This window comes from Silene latifolia, chromosome 8, assembly GCF_048544455.1.
Source record: "Silene latifolia isolate original U9 population chromosome 8, ASM4854445v1, whole genome shotgun sequence".
Taxonomy (NCBI): domain Eukaryota; kingdom Viridiplantae; phylum Streptophyta; class Magnoliopsida; order Caryophyllales; family Caryophyllaceae; genus Silene; species Silene latifolia.
The window spans coordinates 113,528,357-113,546,206 of record NC_133533.1 but is presented as its reverse complement, the minus strand read 5'-3'; the positions used below and the strand labels follow the sequence as shown (position 1 = coordinate 113,546,206).

Genomic DNA, 17,850 nt, shown 5'->3' with positions numbered 1-17,850 from the left:
ATTGTTGATTATTTACGCACTACTTATAATTTAGCTATTCCTTCTACTTTTCCGTCAAATTATAATTCTTGCGATATAAGTAAGAGTCATCAGCTTTCCTTTTCGCAAACATCAATAAAGAGTAGCGCACCTTTACAATTGCTATTTACCAATGTCTGGACTTCTCCTGTGTTTTCATATGATCGTTTTAAGTATTACCTTATTTTCGTTGATCATTTCACCAAATACATTTGGTTTTTTCCTATAAAAAAATAAGTCAGACACGACTTAAGTTTTCAACCGTTTTCAAAAACTTGTTGAGAAAATTTTTTAATTTACCAATTATCCAAGTTTATTCTGACAATGGAGGTGAGTACATAAAACTCTCGCTTTCCCTTGCCAACAATGAATAACACATCTCACGACACCTCCACATACACCAGAGCACAATGGTTACTTAGAACGCTGCCATCGTCATATCGTTGAAACCGGTTTAGCTCTTTTGTCTCAAGCACGGCTCCTTGACACTTTTTGGCCATATGCCTTCGCTAGGGCTACTTACTTAATTAACCGTATGCCCACCCCCACCTTAAAAAATCAATCACCTTACCTTAAATTATTTCAGACACCTCCCAACTATACCAAGCTGCGAAGTTTCGGATGTAAGTGTTATCCGTGGCTACGACCCTATACCGAACACAAGCTTAAGCCTCGTTCTAAGCCTTGTGTTTTTGTTGGGTACTACCTAACCCATAGTGCCTATATTTTTCTCGACCCGACTACAAATCGTCTTTATGCCTCACGCCATGTCAAATTCGTGGAAGATGATTTTCCCTACCCATCCCTTGTCCTCACCGAGCCCTATGTCACACCTTCCCTTACCACGGCTGACTGGTTCCACGATGTTGTCCCTTCCCCTGCCATCACCCCTTCTCCATCTAATTCCTCCGCACCTGACCAGCCCCCTCATCGGTCTCCTACCCCACCCTCGTCATCCACTCCCACTCATGACCCTGCCACTACAAATGAACCTACGACCCCTGCCACACAATCCCGCCATACCATTACTACCGTTTATACTCGTCACATACCTCGACGTGCACCCTCCTCTCCTCCCGTCACTTCCCAACCCCACGTCACCACCAGGTTGCAAAACAATATCTGCAAACCAAACCCTAAATATGCCAAGACAGGCACCCTATCCGCTCCTCCTTACCTTCCCACAACGACTAAACAAGCTTTAGTCCATCCTCTTTGGCGCGCTGCAATGCTTGACGAATTCCAAGCATTAATAAAAAACCAAACCTGGACTCTTGTCCCTCCCAATTCTGCACAAAACATTTTCGGTTGTAAATGGGTGTATCGAGTTAAGTACAATCCTGACAACACTATTGACAAGTATAAAGCTCGGTCAGTTGCCAAAGGTTTTCATGAAAGACTCGACATTGATTATTCTGAAACCTTCAGTCCGGTTGTCAAACCAACTACGGTGCGTTTAATTTTATCACTTGCTCTTAGTCGTGGTTGGGCACTCCGCCAAGTCGATATTAATAACGCCTTTCTTCAAGGCAATTTAACTGAATCTGTCTTTATGCAACAATCCCCCTGGGTTTATTGATCCCTCTCACCCAACTTATATTTGCAAATTGTCTAAAGCGATTTATGGACTTAAACAGGCTCCCTGAGTGTTGTGCTTTTTATTTGTAATAAGCTTCGTAAGTGTACGAGTAAACGTTGTAACTTGCAAAGGTCAAACCCAAGGGACGTGATTATGGTTCTAAGATTGCTTGTTAAACTACTAGTTTAGTTCAAGATTAAGAAATGAAGTTGGTTTAAACTAACTAAAGGAAATAGACTAAAACAATAGAAAATTGATTAAATACTTAAGATGGTGAAAGACGATGATTAGGAGAACTATAATATCGGGTTCACTCATGTAGATAATGAGGGAAAAACACATAGAACGATAAAACCCAAGAGCATAAGCAAAGGAAAAACTCGATCTCTCAATGTGAGAGTGTGAGACTAACCCCTGAGTTAAGATTGATTAAGTCCTCACTTAATTAACCCAACCACGATTTTAACATGTGTTTCCTATTTTGCTAGTCAAGTTCTCACCCAATAAGTAGAAAAGATAGTTTAAATGCCTAAATTCTCATTCAAGCATTCTCACAAACACCTTATGTGCATGATAAAATCAACAAGCATAAACTCAAGGATTTCAATCTTCCTATGTCATAATCCTCCCCTACAATTCTATATGAGATCCCCCTTCATCCTAGTAAGGCACTACTCACACATGTTGGTAACAAACAACATAAAAGATGGAAGCTTTGACATGTAGGCCCTGTTTGGCAAACAGCAGAAGCAGATTAATGATAGCAGATAGCGTTAACAGAATACGGTTGGCAGATTTTAGTAGCAGGTTTGACCATCATATGAAATTAGCAGAATTAAGAAAGCGTGTTTGGTAATTAGCAGATTATAGGACAAATCTACCATTTCCATGTATAAACTCAATATGCTATTACAATATCTTCGCTATTAGCAAAGATATTCAAAAACGATAGATTCCGGCCAATATGCTATCTGAATATGCTATTAACCAAACATGTAAAATTAGTAGATTGATTGGTCAAACTACTATTTAAGCCGGAATCTACTAATTTCACCTAATATGCTGTTTACCAAACAGGGCCGTAATATGTAAAGAAAAGCATGTTTGCAAGACAAACTAATTAAGCAACTTAAATATGTAAACAATTGAAAGATAAAACAAATAGAAGAAGAATTATACCAATTAGGAGACAAAGTTACAATCTTGGATTAAATAGAAGAATAATCTTCACCAATCTTCAATTTACAACCCAATACTAAATGTAAACAATTGAGAACAACTAATTCTAAGCTAATTTACCAAGTAATTAAGGTTTGATTAAGGAAAGATTAAAGCTTGCTTAAGAGAGTTTGCATAAAGTGCCTAAGGACACCACATGCTTGTTGCTCTCATTATCAAACTCCGCCCCTATAAATTCTCCCTCCACCGAACAGGATGATGAGCCAGATGTGGCTATCACATTGTCTGGTACTCCTGTTAGGACATTGTCCTGTCTTTTACAATTACAGTTACTTTTCCGTCCACAATCCGAACTGCGGGTGTTATTTTTATTGTTGTTTCATTATCTGGAGCCTGTCAAAGGTTATATCAAACATAGTACAAAAGATATCAACCAAGTCCTAACTGCATAGTCAAGAACTGAATACAAATTTGATATAAAAATCCAACACCTAAATATTTCCATCAGGTGCTAATTTTTTTTAAAGATGATTGAGTATTCATTTTGTTTGTACATGATACTATTTTCTCAATCCACTCCATGGGATGCGTGTTTTTACTACATTGGAATCACAAATTCAAGTCCTCCGACGTGGATAACCTTGTTGGGGAATGAACAAATGAAAAATGAAAGACATAAAAACTTCTTCAAGTATATGATGTCTATTTACTGGTCTACAACTGTTCTCACAACAGTTGGGTATAGGGATTACCATGCTGTAAATGGGCGTGAAATTGCATTTAATGTCATTTCAATGCTCATTTACATGGTATTAAACCCTTATACAAGAAATGTTGTTTCAGAATTGCTATAAGGCCGTGACCTAATCACCCAATTTGTAAGTTTTTTTTTTTTTACATTGTAACCATTTTCTTTTAATTATAATTCCCTCCGTCCTGATCACTTTTTTTTTACGCAAAGACAATAAAAAAAGTCCATCAAAGAAGTATTTACCCTTGCATTCTCCTCTTTTCTCAGACTAATCAGTTTAATAAACAAAAGTGGGGATAAACTCCTTTCAACACAAACTTTCTTATTGTTTGCTTTGCTTATGAGTGAAATGCCCAGAACAAAGCTAACCTATTTATACTACATGAAAGCACTATTGAAATAATAGCTTTGATATTGTAAGTAAGAAAAAGTCTACAAACATGTGTAAAACAAGCAAGGTAGATGCGTAACTATTCATTCATCTTTGTTGTTCCCTTTGTTGTCTTACTGATTATCAAGGAATGAGGGATGGCTAAGCTAGATTAGTAGGAATTGAATAGTTTTAACATTTTATTTATGTTGTGTTAGAGTTTTGTGTAAAATACAATGGAGAAGATGTTTATATGGTTTATACACAAACCTGACCAATAATAATCATTGTAATCTTATCTGGTTTCGTGTGTGCTAGCTAATCTACTATGTAAATGGGATATAGTGAATGTCAAGTTAAAGCCTAAGCCTGTATTAGTACTATAATCTTTACGGTTTGTTTCTAATTATTTATCTATTGTATTTGTTTGTTATGAAACTTTGATGAATAGGGAAGATTGTGAATCATTGCGTAAGTTTGTAACAAGTCATCGGTTCACTACAACAAATAAGGTAATTGACGACCATATAAGGCGACCGAGAACAGTCACCATTAAGAATAAAGCGACTAAGGCCCGTCGCCCGCACTTCGTAGCAAAGTTTGGTCGCTTTTGGCGACAGGCCTTCGTCGCCAATTTTGGCGACTGAATTTTTTTAAAGCGGGCGACTGAAATTCGTCGCCAAAATTGGCGACTGTCATTAGTCGCCTTTTTAGCGACTGTCATTAGTCGCCTTTTTACAATCCACGTCATCTCCATATATTCAGAATTGGCGACTGATTTTGGCGACTGTTTTTGGTCGCCAATTTGGCGACTGATTTCCGTCGCCAAATGCACTGTTCCCCGTCGCCAATGTCCCTAAAATTAATTCATGATCAGAGACTTAGCGACGGTTTCCCGTCGCCAAATGCCCAGTATCCGTCGCCAAATTTACATTTTTTTTAGCCTAAAAATCGTTTTTGACCTAGCCAAATACGTAAAAACCTGCAAATAAACCAACACTTCCAGCAGAGAACACATGGGAAGCCAACACAACCAAACTTGATAAAGAAAATCATGTTCCATACACACAACTACGAGTTCTACGAGTTTTGGTCATCTAACATTATCCGGGAATAACATGTTCTCTAAAAAAACTACATAACAGGGAAACTTGCTCCCGCTCCACTACTACCTCCAAAATTAGGATCTCTAGGATCCTTTGGTTGCGGGTGCCACCCAGTGTTGCAATTGGCGAAGAAGGAGTTCATCCGTTCCATTTCCTCCTTCATCCTCCGAATTTCAGCATCTCTCTCGGCATCCCACCTCTCCCTCTCGGCATCCTGCCTCTCCCTGGCGGCTAATTGAGCTTGGAGCACACTCACGACACTTGGGGTATAAGGTTGTTGTTGGGATGAAATTGACCCTCTTCTTCTTGTAGGAGGGTAGAAAATCTCCTTTGCCGACCCGGCTCCATACACATCTCCTCTTTGGAACCCCTCAACAAGATCAAACCATAGCTCATTGTCATCAATTTCCGGGTTGTTCTTCCTACGGACAAGGAATTGTTCCTAAAAAATTGATAAAACATTAATGGTTAGAGGTTACTTATCTAAAAATTGATAAAACATATACTTTAAAAAGCTAAGAAATTTTTATTTTTTGACACTTACATATAACTGTTGATCTTTTTCCTTCGCGAAGATCAACTTGCCCTTGCTTGTCTTCTTTGCGTGAGTGTCAACAAAGAGATCAACAATCGTGGGTACCTTACCCTTATTCTTCTTGGTCTTCCGGAAAAAAAACAAGGAAATTGTTACTCAAACATGATAATTAATGAGACTAATTAAATTAGAAGGCTATTAAATTAAAAGCTAAGACAAATAACTTACATCTAACACCACACGATCATGAAAAGATTGAGACCCTCCATAATGAGTAGGCTCAACTTCCGCGTCCTTATCTCCTCCTTTCCTGTTAATCTTGTTCCGGGCCGATGCTTCCTTGAACTCAGGACTGTTCCGGTACTTGGTATATTCCTCATATGACGAACCTGTAATCAATAAAATAACAATTATTAATTAATATATTTTCAAAATATGTAATGAATTTTAACTAATTACGGGTATTAAAAGAAACTAAATACCTTTCATGAAAGATGGCGCCTTCTTCCTCTTAGACACCTTATACATGTTGTCCCTTAGCCTCTTCTTGCCAATGTTATTATACCTTTGCCAAACTAGGCGCTCAAGGTCGGTTGGCCAATAGAACACACGCTACAAAAAGTAAACACATAGATGAGAAACAAATTAATAATAAGGTAAAAAGAATAAATAAATTATATTTAATAATATATATTTTATAAATAGATACCCGGAAGTTGTTGAACCACATCTCCTTATCTTCATCACTAGCGTTACTCCAACAAGTAACGCCGTGTGTCATGTTCTCTTGGGTGCTATTAGTCACACCACGAACAACTGTTTGACTTCTAAACCTGAAATCAAACATGTTAAAAACATAATTATATAGGAATAAAAAATAATGTATAATTAACATATGTCTAAAAAAAGTCATTTATTACTAAATAAAAAAATTACAAAATAGAATGAATAAAAAATTACCATAGACCATTCGGATCAAGGATCATCCTGCCGTCAGTATGTCGGGGTACACCAACCTCCTCCTCCTCCTCCTCACTCACCTCCGTAGTAGAACGGTCAACGTCCTCCTCCTGCTCTCGGGAGCTACTACCTCCCTCACTATAGCCTCCGCGCTGCCTTCCTCCTCCACGAGCCATGTGTACTACAATTGATTAAAAAGTGTTAGCAAATATTACAGGATAATTATTATAAGATACAAAAAAATAAAACCTAATAAACAGGTATAAAAGAAAAAATAAAACGCTAATAATTGTTTCCAAATTTTGATATGTATACTTTCAATACCTTCTCTTACTCATCATCATCATCATCCTCATCTTCTTCTTCTTCTTCTTCTTCTTCTTCTTCTTCTTCTTCTTCTTCTTCTTCTTCTTCTTCTTCTTCTTCTTCTTCCTCTTCCTCTTCCTCCTCCTCTTCTTCTTCTTCTTCCCCCTCTTCTATCTCATCCCTCTCCTTATCATTCTCTTCTTCTTCCTCTTCTAACTCCTCCTCCGCTTCTATCTCATTTGCATAAATAATTTCACCATGATCAACTGGGGACAAAACTGTTTCTGATACAACCTCTTCTTGGAAAAAAGATGTATCAACTTCTGATCGTGCCTTTGTTTTAAAAACGGCCCACCATTGCTTTTGTTGTCTATCATTACTTGTGCTCGGAAGAGATGCAAAATAAACTTGATGAGCTTGTTGTGCAAGTATAAATGGGTCATATTGAGAGTAGGTTCGAGTATGATTACCTTCCACGAGTTTGTAACGATCATGGACCCTCGTTCCAGCTACGGAATTATCCCTCCATTGAATCTTGAATAAGACGGTTTTATAACTCCGATCCCGACCATTGTAGCACAACTCAAAGATATCCTCTAATATGCCATAATATTCATTGCCATCAAGAGAAAAAATAGTAACGCCGTAGTTGCATTTAGCCTTACTTTTGCCATAGTCAAATGTTTGAAACTTAAACCCATTAATTGAATATCGATTCCACGTCACAACCTTTCGAGAAGGACCCAAAGCCAAGCTTCTTATCACATCATCTTGAATATTTAGCTTACATACATGCTTCCGAAACCAGGCTGGAAATTGATCCTCATGCTTATGCCAAACATCCTCTCTGTTCACATTAGGGTGTTCTTTAATGAAATCTGTCACAAATTGAGCTTCATATGGCTCCAAAACCTCACAATTAGATAGCACATAAAGGTGGGCACGGTTATACTCCTTGTCATCCAGAAATCTTGTTCCCCGGTGATGAACACCCTATTTCATCCCGCATTTGGAAACACTTGGGTATACTTGTGTCTAGTTCATCCGCTTCATCAATATTCAAGTATTTTGCTTTGGTCTCAATATGTTTTTCAAAATAAAGAGAGCAAAAATTGGCAATCTCTTCCGTTAGGTAGGCATTGCATATAGAACCTTCCACACGAGCTTTATTACCAATTTTTTTCTTCACATGATTAAGAAACCTTTCGAAAGGATACATCCACCTATATTGGACGGGTCCACCAACTTTAGCTTCATATGGCAAATGGATAGGTAGATGCTCCATCGAATTGAAAAAGAAGGCGGAAATATCATCTCAAGTTTACACAAAATTTCTGGTATTTGCTCTTCTAAACGACTCATGTCCTCAATCGATATCGTGGAGGAACACAAATCTCTAAAAAATTGACTTATTTTCAGAATCGCATTCCAAAGCGTAGTCGGGAGTAAATTTTTAAAAGCCACGGGTAATAAGCGCTCCATGAAAACATGACAATCATGACTTTTCAACCCTTTCAACTTCAGTTCCTTCAAATCAACACAACGGCTCAAATCGGATGCATATCCATCGGGAAACTTCAAGTTTCCTATCCAATCGCACAATACCTTTCTTTGAGCTTTGTCAAGAGTAAATATGGCTTTTGGTTTAGCCCCATCCTTACGAATATGAAGTTTAGGACGATCACAAAATTTCTTCAATTCTATTCTTGAATTAATATCATCACGTGTCTTTCCTTTTACATCCATAATCGTATGAATAAGTAACTCAAAGAAGTTCTTCTCTATGTGCATCACATCCAAATTGTGTCTGATCAACATTGTTTTCCAGTAGGGAAGCTCCCAAAAAATACTTCTTTTAAACCAACCATTTTTTTCTTTTTCAACTCTTTAAACTCTTCTTCAGTCCCATCGACAGTTGTTGGCAAATCACGTACAACCTCCCATATCTCATCCCCTTGGAGTAGAACCGGAGCATTGTCACGCACCTCCTTACCTTTTAAGAAAGATTTCTTGTTCTCTCTATGAATATGTCCATCCGGTAAGAAGCATCTATGACAATCAAACCAACTAATTTTTTTGGAATTAGGAAGATAAAATGCTTTACTTCTATCCATGCAATAAGGACATGCCTTTCGCCCCCGGTTGCCCATCCCGATAGCATACCATATGCGGGAAAATCATTTATAGTCCATAACAATGAAGCTCTTAGTTGGAAATTTTGCTTCTTCGACACATCAAATGTTTCTACACCAACTTCCCACAAATACTTCAGTTCCTCCACCAACGGTTGTAAATAAACATCCAGATGGTTTTTTGGGTTATCAGGACCGGGAATAAGTAAAGAGAGGAAAATTAATTGTCTTTTCAGACAAAGCCAAGGAGGTAAGTTGTACGGTGTGGTCATTACGGGCCAACACGAGTAGTTTCTACCAAACTGGCCAAAAGGGTCAAACCCATCCGTACACAAGCCAAGTCTCACATTGCGAGCTTCCTCGGCAAAATCGGGATATAACCTATCAAAACGCTTCCACTCCTCCCCGTCACTCGGATGACACATCTTTCCTGGTGTACGAGGATTTTCTTTGTGCCATCTCATTTGGTTGGCAAGATTTTTCGTGGCATACATTCTTTGAAGTCTAGGAGCTAATGGAAAATAAATTAATGTGTTTTCTGATATTGGTTTCTTTCTCTTTCCACTCCTTTTATTACCCTTCTTCCCCTTCAAAACAATATTTCCTTCACTTGTCTCATATCTATCCCTTTGACATTTCTTACATTTGTCAAGCAAAGCATCATCTTTCCAAAAAAGCATACATCCTTTAGGACATGCATCAATCTTTTCATGTGGAAGTTGAAGACCTTTGACCACTTTCTTGGTATTATAGAAATTTCGGGTCATAACATTATTATCGGGTATAACATCCTCAACCAACGTAGCAATACTATCAACGGCTTTAAATGGCATATTATACTCACATTTTAAAGAAACTATCCTGGATGCAACTTGTAACAATGTCATTCTACTCCCCTCATATAAGGTTTTTTCGGAAGCACTTAGCATGTCAAAAAAGGCTTTTGCTCTTGGGTTTGGTTGTTCTTCATCAATCATTGGTACACGGTCGCCATTAATGAAATCATTAGACTGAAAGGCATCAAGTACCATTTCTCTATATGGGTTCTCATTTTGTTGGATTTGAGGCTCTTCGGGATAATATTTTTCTCCATGGGAGATCCAATTGTAGTAGTTTGGAAAAAAACCATTTGTAACAAGATGCTCTTCTACTTCAATGTCAAATAAATATTTTAAGTTTTTACATTTAGTACAAGGACACCTAAGTTTATGTTGTTCCAAATCATATGAATCTTGACATCTAGCAAATTCAATAAATCCACGAACTCCCTTTACAAATCTAGCGATTGGACGTTTCTTCTTATCTACTCTTTCTTCGTACATCCAGCTACGTTCAGATCTCTTCATTTTAATCTATAAGCAATATATAGCAAACTAACCATTTTAAATAATAATATTTAATTTCAACAAAAAAAGCAATGGTTATCTCATCCTCCATTTTATGCTAATTTCAAGATTTCAATTGGGTCCTTATCACTCCAACCTAAACCCATCAATGTACGTTTCAAGTCACTAGCAAACACACATTTGTGAATTATTAATGAGAAAAAAATTCGGCAGCAATTCCCCTTAGTTCTCCAAATACACAATGTGGAAAAGATACATATTCCACATATGTATTCAGAGAACATTGGAGAAAATTGCAACCAAATTCTTTTCTCATTAATAAAATCACAACTATGTGTTTACTACCTAAGTGACTTGAAACGTACAAAGACAGTCCCAAAATGGGGACTATTCAAGAATTGCTCCTAATGAGTAATTTTTGAACGGGTACTAGGTCATTATATATTAAACAAGTTGTCAAAATTATAAGGCAAATTTATACAATCCCCTAATCAAATGACATTACTAATTTAACAAAATTATAAGGCAAATTTATACAATCCCCTAATCAAATGACATTACTAATTTAACAAATTTATACATCATGCTCATTCTAACTTAATTTGGTTAATTATAAGGCAAATTTATACAATCCTAACATTATACTACCTTCATAAAACTATACTACCTTCAACAATACTACTTCAATATTACTAAAACTAAGTTACTACCTTCAATAATACTAATATTATCAAGATAACAATCAATTACATCCCCTAATCAAATCACATTACTAATTTAACAAAAACCCCAATTTCTAACCCTAATTCAAATTAATTAACAAAAATGCTAATTAAATTACAACTACATACATTAATAAGCATCACTAATGTATAAATTACAACTAGATACTAAATAAGCATCACAACTTAAACAAAATATGAAGGATTGAAGTAATTAAATCGATTTGAGTCGAAAACAAACCTTTATTAAAAACAAAGGGTCGGTAGTGATGTGGTGATGTAGTGTGCGGATGGCGGCGGCGAGTGGTGGCGTCCGGTGGTCGTTGTAGTTGGTGGTGGCGTCGGGTCGTCGGGTTTCTTGACGATTTTTTTTTTAAGTTGATGGTAGAATGAATGAAGGGGACGGGGTGAAGAAAGCGGCAAAAAAAAATATACGAGAGGATTAGCGACCGTTTTTGGTCGCCAATTTGGCGACGGGAAATAGTCGCCAAATTTGGCGACTGTTTTCGGTCGCCAAATTGGATAATATTCTGTCGCCCTTGGATTTCATACGGATTTTTGGATAAAAAGGTATAGTCGCCAAATTGGCGACGGGTAGTGGTCGCCCGAGTTTTTTTTTCTGTCGCCAAATTGGCGACTGTAGCATGTCTGTCGCCTTTGTCTTGTTTTCTTGTAGTGGTTACAAGATGATCTTCATCAGGAAATGTACAATTTCCCCATCAAGACACGTGAAAATCAAGTTGCAAAGACATTTGATATTCAAACTCTCTTTCTTGATCATATTCAATTTTGAGTTAAGAATGCATTTTCTGCACATATTAAAAACTCTAACTTTTTTGATCGAGTGTCAATTACCTTGATCAATCTATTGGTAAGTTCGCTTACAATTTATCTTTTATATATATATATATATATATATATATATATATATATATATATATATATATATATATATATATATATATATATATATATATATATATATATATAATTTTCCAATTCCAATTAGAAATAATAATAATAGATTTAAGTATTTTTGAAGGTGTCGGAAATGAAACTCGAAATATTTGAAGCAAACGACACAATTCTCTTAGCCAATCACTACTCTAAGAAGATATACGTTCTTGTGGAAGAAGGTATACAAGGAACAAGGTTAAGAAATCCTCAGTTACGTGTGTGTGGAGAGTTTGGGGTAGTCTGTGGATTACCCCAACCTTATAATATCCGCAACAACAACAGAACTACTCTGTTAAGTTTGAACAGGAAAAGGTTTTATAGACTTGTGGAGTTTAATAAACCATACGCACAAAGAATAGCCTCAAATCTTTTAGAGGTATGGTTTATAAATCACAACTAGTTCTATGACCCGTGAAATTTACGGGTTAGCTTTGTTATTACTTTGATGGTGTTATGCAAACCCGGATTTGCGTTCGCACTAACCACTAATGACAAAAGTGACTCGTAGGAAAAATGTTTTCATTAATCAATACCTATATTGCCATAACATATCGTCAAAATATAAACGTTTGTCACGGATTATTAGTATTTTGCCACGAATATTGTTATGTTTATTAGTGTTTTATCACGATTATTGTTATCATTATTATTGTGATATTTTTTAGCTACGTAATTAATTTAACCTAAAAGAACTTTTTCAAATTAGAAATTTTTATATTTTTATTTGTGAACTATAATTCAAGGTAAATTGATGGTTAACATTGTTTTGAAAGATTTTGTTGAGAATTACAAACGCTGAAGAAATAAATGATGATTTTGTTCGTAAAATTTATTCTAACAATATAATCCCAAAATTTATTTAGTATTTATTTTGATGTTTAATTTCCTTTTAGAATAAAAAAAACCAAATTTGAATAAAAAACCAAAATTTTATGATTATACTTAATTATACATAATTTTTCAACATTTTCTCGTCTTTTTTTCTTCTAAATAAATACACGGTATATGTTTTCTTATTAAAATTTAGACGTTTATCTTAATAATGAAAAGTGAACACTAATTAATTGAAATTAAATGTACAAAAAATTCTTGCATAAATCATTAGGTGTAGCATTACAAGACAATTACGTATTGTGTTTGAAAAATAAATAATTTGAATTATGAAAATAAATATGAAAACGTGAAAGAAATTCGCCTAATATGAACAAAATTGTTATCAATAATATATGAAGTACAAACTTTACAACCCGTTGACATTTGGTACACAATACATTTTTTTTGTCTTTATCTACTAATAAAGCGATACATCAATAACTTACCAGCTTCTACTCTAAGTCTTATTTTTAATTTTACCTCAAACTTATACCTTATCTACATTAACATGCCTTTGATGATGATGTAAAGTTGATATACATGTTTTATTGATCAAAAAGAAAAATATCAACATGACAAACACTAAACAATAGAATCGAAACTTTCTTACATGTAGATCATTTAAACTTAACCAAGTGAAAAGTACGAATTCAAATATAAAACAAACAATTCATAAAAATGAACATAACAATTAAAATATACTTTATCAGACTACAAAACAACAACAATAACAATTTAATATAGGTATGTTAATTTTATTTTTACATATCATACTTCATACATCTATACTCATCATAATCAAATACGATACAATCATGAAATATAGTATGTAATTTGGAAATTCACGAGCAATCGTTATTAAATAGATGATTAGTGATTGGAAACTATTATAGGTTTTATAGTCATTACACAACTACTGATTCTCATCTTTTAATTTTCTTTTTCATTTATTTTGTGTGTTATGAATATTATTAAATAAGATAATTAATTGAACAGTTGTGTGACCAAGGAAGAAAATGGTTGATCAGACGAGGACAAAAAGAGTGGATGATGATAGTAATCATATGATGACGATGATGAAATATCCCCAGAATTAGGCATATTGTTGTTGTGTTTTTGAGAGAATTATAGAGAATGAAGTATGATCAAGTTTGAAGATATGAACCAACAAAGATGAAGATTTAAAGATTCGGATGAAGATATGAAGGAAAAAGATTGATGAAAGATGATTATGATTATGTGAAGTAATTTGCGGAAGCGATTTATGATCGAAAACCTTAACGAATGATACCATGTGAAATGATGAATTCATCATGTACTGATTATTGATATATTGTGAGGAATACAATGATTATATGGTTGTATTTATAGTAGTGCTAAACCGACTTAACTACCTAATACAACAACTTCTAGTATTTGTAACAACCTGACTAACAACCTAAACTAACTTCTATTTTGTCAGTTAGTGAATACTCTAACAAAAACCAACTAATAATCTTTGCCAATCATAAATCTTTTCCTTTTTCCTATTGTGGTGTTTTGTTTTGCAGCATATTCGGCTTGTTGCGCGGATTATTAATCGGTAGGGAGGTGATATTAATGTTGAAGACAAAGAGACTAAAATGAGCCCTATTCATCAGGCGGCATGGATCAGGAATGCTGGTATAGGTTAATTCTGAATTTTTATCAATTATCTTAGTCATAATGAGATAATAATGTTAATGCGCAGGGATAGAAGACAACCTTGATGACCCCTGTTCATTTAGAGCCAAGTTTTGAGGTATAAGTAGACCAATGCTACCTCAGTAGTTAGTGTTGTTTTCCAATAACTTTGATGAATTGATTGTGTGACATGGAATTTATCATGTTACTTACAGGTAATTTATTTATTTATTTAACTAAATGAGAAATAATGGTAAAACTGCATTTGTGTTTAGGAATCACCAGTTTCTTTTTTTCATACTCTTTTTGTTACTTAAATACCTTTAGGTGTTGCTCCTAACAACATTATTTTATCTGCACTCCTATTCTTCTTCAACTACATTTCTTTTCTTGGTTTCCAAACAATCAGGATGATGAGTACCTTCCTATCTTCCTTCCTTCATACTTGCATATTCCTATATTCATAATTCCCACCTTTGTTGCTCACTTGTATTTTCCTCAAAGTACACAAATTCACCCCTCTGCCTATAATTTAGTTTTCCTTCTATTATTAAACAAATCAAGCTAACATATTATTATATCTATATATGCCAATACCAAGATCATGCATCCTATTATTTCTACTGTCTTTTCGTCCATTTTACTCATTTTTCGACAATACCTCAATCTACTACACCTTAACAATTCGTAATCACTGATCTTATATGTAACCAATCTATAGCTATAATTACTGTATATAATTTCCTAACCCCATGATGCTCATCAAATCCATTACTCATCTTGCTTAATGGCTATTATTATTATTATTATTATTATAATTTCTCAAAACCTTGAATCATTCATCCACACTTCTGCATTTTTAATCCAATTAAATGTTACTGACTCTTTCACAATGCATTTTTCGTTTCTTCTTTTATTCTTCATTATTCTATCTTTTTGCATCTTCATTCCCTCATCAACTTCACTTGCTGTTCAAGACCCTGACCTTATAGTTGGCCAAGTCCTCAAGTATGCCGTCTTCATCACATAATTCATTCCTAATAACTCTTATATGACTAAATCATCTATTCTTTTTGTTTTGTCTAGGGCTATTGACATCGCTCGGCATACAAGCCCATCATGCACCGGAAGCAACCCAATAGACGGTTGTTGGTCGTGTGACCGAGACTGGAACAACAGACGACAACAGCTGGCAGACTGTGGACTCGGATTTGGTAAGAATGCTATAGGTGGTAAAGGAGGCCCAATGTACGTAGTCACGAATTCAAAAGACAATCCATGGAGGCCCGAACCAGGAACATTACGATATGGTGTGATCCAGGATGAACCCTTGTGGATAGTCTTCTCCCAAGATATGGTAATTAAACTAAAACAAGAGCTAATAATAAAATCGTTCAAGACGATTGACGGTAGAGGAGCCAGAGTTGGTATATCCAGAGGACACGGGATTAGCATTAAACATGTGAGTAACATAATAATACATGGGATTGAGATACATGATTGCAAAGGGGATGGAGTTTCCATCTTAAGTTCTAATAATATATGGATTGATCATTGCTCCCTTTCGAATTGTACGGATGGATTAATCGACGTAACACATGGGTCGACAGCCATAACCATTTCTAACAACCACATGTTCCATCATGACAAGGTCATGCTGTTGGGACACAGTGATACCTGCACTCAGGATACCAGCATGCAAGTCACAGTGGCCTTCAACCATTTTGGGTACGGCCTTAGTCAGAGAATGCCGAGGTGCAGGCATGGATATGTTCACGTGGTGAGTAACGACTACAGAGGGTGGCAAGTGTACGCGATTGGAGGAAGTGCAGCACCGACCATTATTAGCCAAGGAAATAGGTTCAATGCGCCCAAGGAGAAATCGAAGAAGGAAGTAGCAAGACATTTTGGAGTACCCAAAGAGGAATGGAGGACATGGAATTGGACATCAGGTGGAGATTTATTACTCAATGGAGCGCGATTTACAGCATCAGGCAGTGCAAGTACTCAACCTTTAGGATTGTATGGTGGGTATGCTACAAGCATAAAGACATTGTCTTCCTCAGTAGCTACATTAACAAGGGGTGCTGGTGTGCTTGATTGTCTGCCGGGCAGACACTGCTATCCTGCACCTACACCCAACTAGCTAGGAAGTGCTTTATTCATTCATTGGAGAATATTAACAGTAACAAGGTTATATCATGGGATGCAAAATTTATTTGAAGAATCTATCATTCTTTTTACACAATTTAACATCATGTACGAGTGGAGCGACGGTACTAAACCTTTATTATTTTTAAGGGCCCAATTTTGATATGGAGCAAATAGTAATTAGAGTTGCTTTTAAGAAAAAGAAAAAAAAAAAAAAAAGTAGGAAATGCAATTTGTCAAGCTTGATTAAAAGTTTTTAAGAGGTGTTTATTGAATTTCCTAGTGCACTTGTCCCATGATTATTTTTTACATTTCTCCATAGTTGATTATCAATATCAATCAATACTATATATTAATTCCAGAAACCAAAGGACTTCAATGTAATTAAAGAAAGTTATACAAATTAATTATACTATATAGTTTTAAATCGATAACACCGTGTGATGGACCTGAACAAGGGACTTCAATCAATCAATCAATCAATCAATACTATATATTAATTCCAGAAACCAAGGGACTTCAATGTAATTAAAGAAATTTATACAAATTAATTATACTATATAGTTTTAAATCGATAACACCGTGTGATGGACCTGAACAAGGGACTTCAATGTAAATATTATATAGTTTTGGTTAAAAGTATTAATTTAGATAAAACAAGAATATGGCGAGTTTCCTTAAAATAAGAGGTCCCACTTACGGTGTTAATTAGTATAAAGATGTTAATTATTTAACATACACAGTATATGTTAGATTTTGGAAACTATTAATAGGTAAGTAATCAATTCAGATTTCCAAAAAATATAATATTCCATAATTCATTAGATTTTTAATTTAATTAGTAAAAATAATTATTAATTGATTTTATTTAAAATAAACATATAAACATGCCTTACTTATGGTATTAATTAGTATAAAGATGTTTTAACATAAACAAATATAATACAAGTATATTATATTTTGGAAACTATTAAAAAGTAGATAAATCAAGCTAGATTTCCAAAAAAATATAATATTCCATAATTATTTTGACTTAATTAATTTAATGCATATATTTAATATATTTATTTCGAGTAGTGAGAGTAATAAAAGTAACCTTGGGTATAGTAATCACTCATTGGATACTTAGAGAGTAAAATAATTTTGTTAGTAGTGAAAAGAATTGTTGTAACATTGGATATAGTAATATGATAGTAATCACTC

General features: G+C 35.0%; 2 protein-coding genes across 2 annotated transcripts; one reads left to right on the top strand and one right to left on the bottom strand.

Moving 5' to 3' along the window:
- Nucleotides 1-4,916: 4,916 nt before the first annotated feature.
- LOC141597447 (uncharacterized) lies at nucleotides 4,917-11,369 on the bottom strand. The gene is made up of 7 exons (XM_074417912.1): nucleotides 11,246-11,369; nucleotides 6,499-6,679; nucleotides 6,248-6,371; nucleotides 6,021-6,150; nucleotides 5,767-5,927; nucleotides 5,548-5,664; nucleotides 4,917-5,445 (listed from the first exon to the last, which is right to left on the bottom strand). Exons 2-7 carry the CDS (start codon nucleotides 6,672-6,674, stop codon nucleotides 5,032-5,034), a joined length of 1,122 nt encoding a protein of 373 aa, XP_074274013.1. The 5' UTR covers nucleotides 6,675-6,679; nucleotides 11,246-11,369; the 3' UTR covers nucleotides 4,917-5,031.
- A 3,505-nt stretch (nucleotides 11,370-14,874) lies between these two features.
- On the top strand, nucleotides 14,875-16,922 carry LOC141597446 (putative pectate lyase 18). Its single transcript, XM_074417910.1, has 2 exons — nucleotides 14,875-15,504; nucleotides 15,583-16,922. The coding sequence occupies exons 1-2, from the start codon at nucleotides 15,284-15,286 to the stop codon at nucleotides 16,640-16,642; spliced, it is 1,281 nt and encodes a 426-aa protein (XP_074274011.1). The 5' UTR covers nucleotides 14,875-15,283; the 3' UTR covers nucleotides 16,643-16,922.
- Nucleotides 16,923-17,850: the final 928 nt, after the last annotated feature.

Coding starts and splice junctions, on each gene's coding strand:
- LOC141597447 (XM_074417912.1), bottom strand. CDS start 6,674: ATGGCTCGTGGAGGAGGAAGGCAGCGCGGAGGCTATAGTGAGGGAGGT. Junction 6,151..6,247: donor TGTGGTTCAACAACTTCCGG/GTATCTATTTAT, acceptor TACTTTTTGTAG/CGTGTGTTCTATTGGCCAAC. Junction 5,446..5,547: donor AAAAAGATCAACAGTTATAT/GTAAGTGTCAAA, acceptor TCAATTTTTTAG/GAACAATTCCTTGTCCGTAG.
- LOC141597446 (XM_074417910.1), top strand. CDS start 15,284: ATGGCTATTATTATTATTATTATTATTATAATTTCTCAAAACCTTGAA. Junction 15,505..15,582: donor ATAGTTGGCCAAGTCCTCAA/GTATGCCGTCTT, acceptor TGTTTTGTCTAG/GGCTATTGACATCGCTCGGC.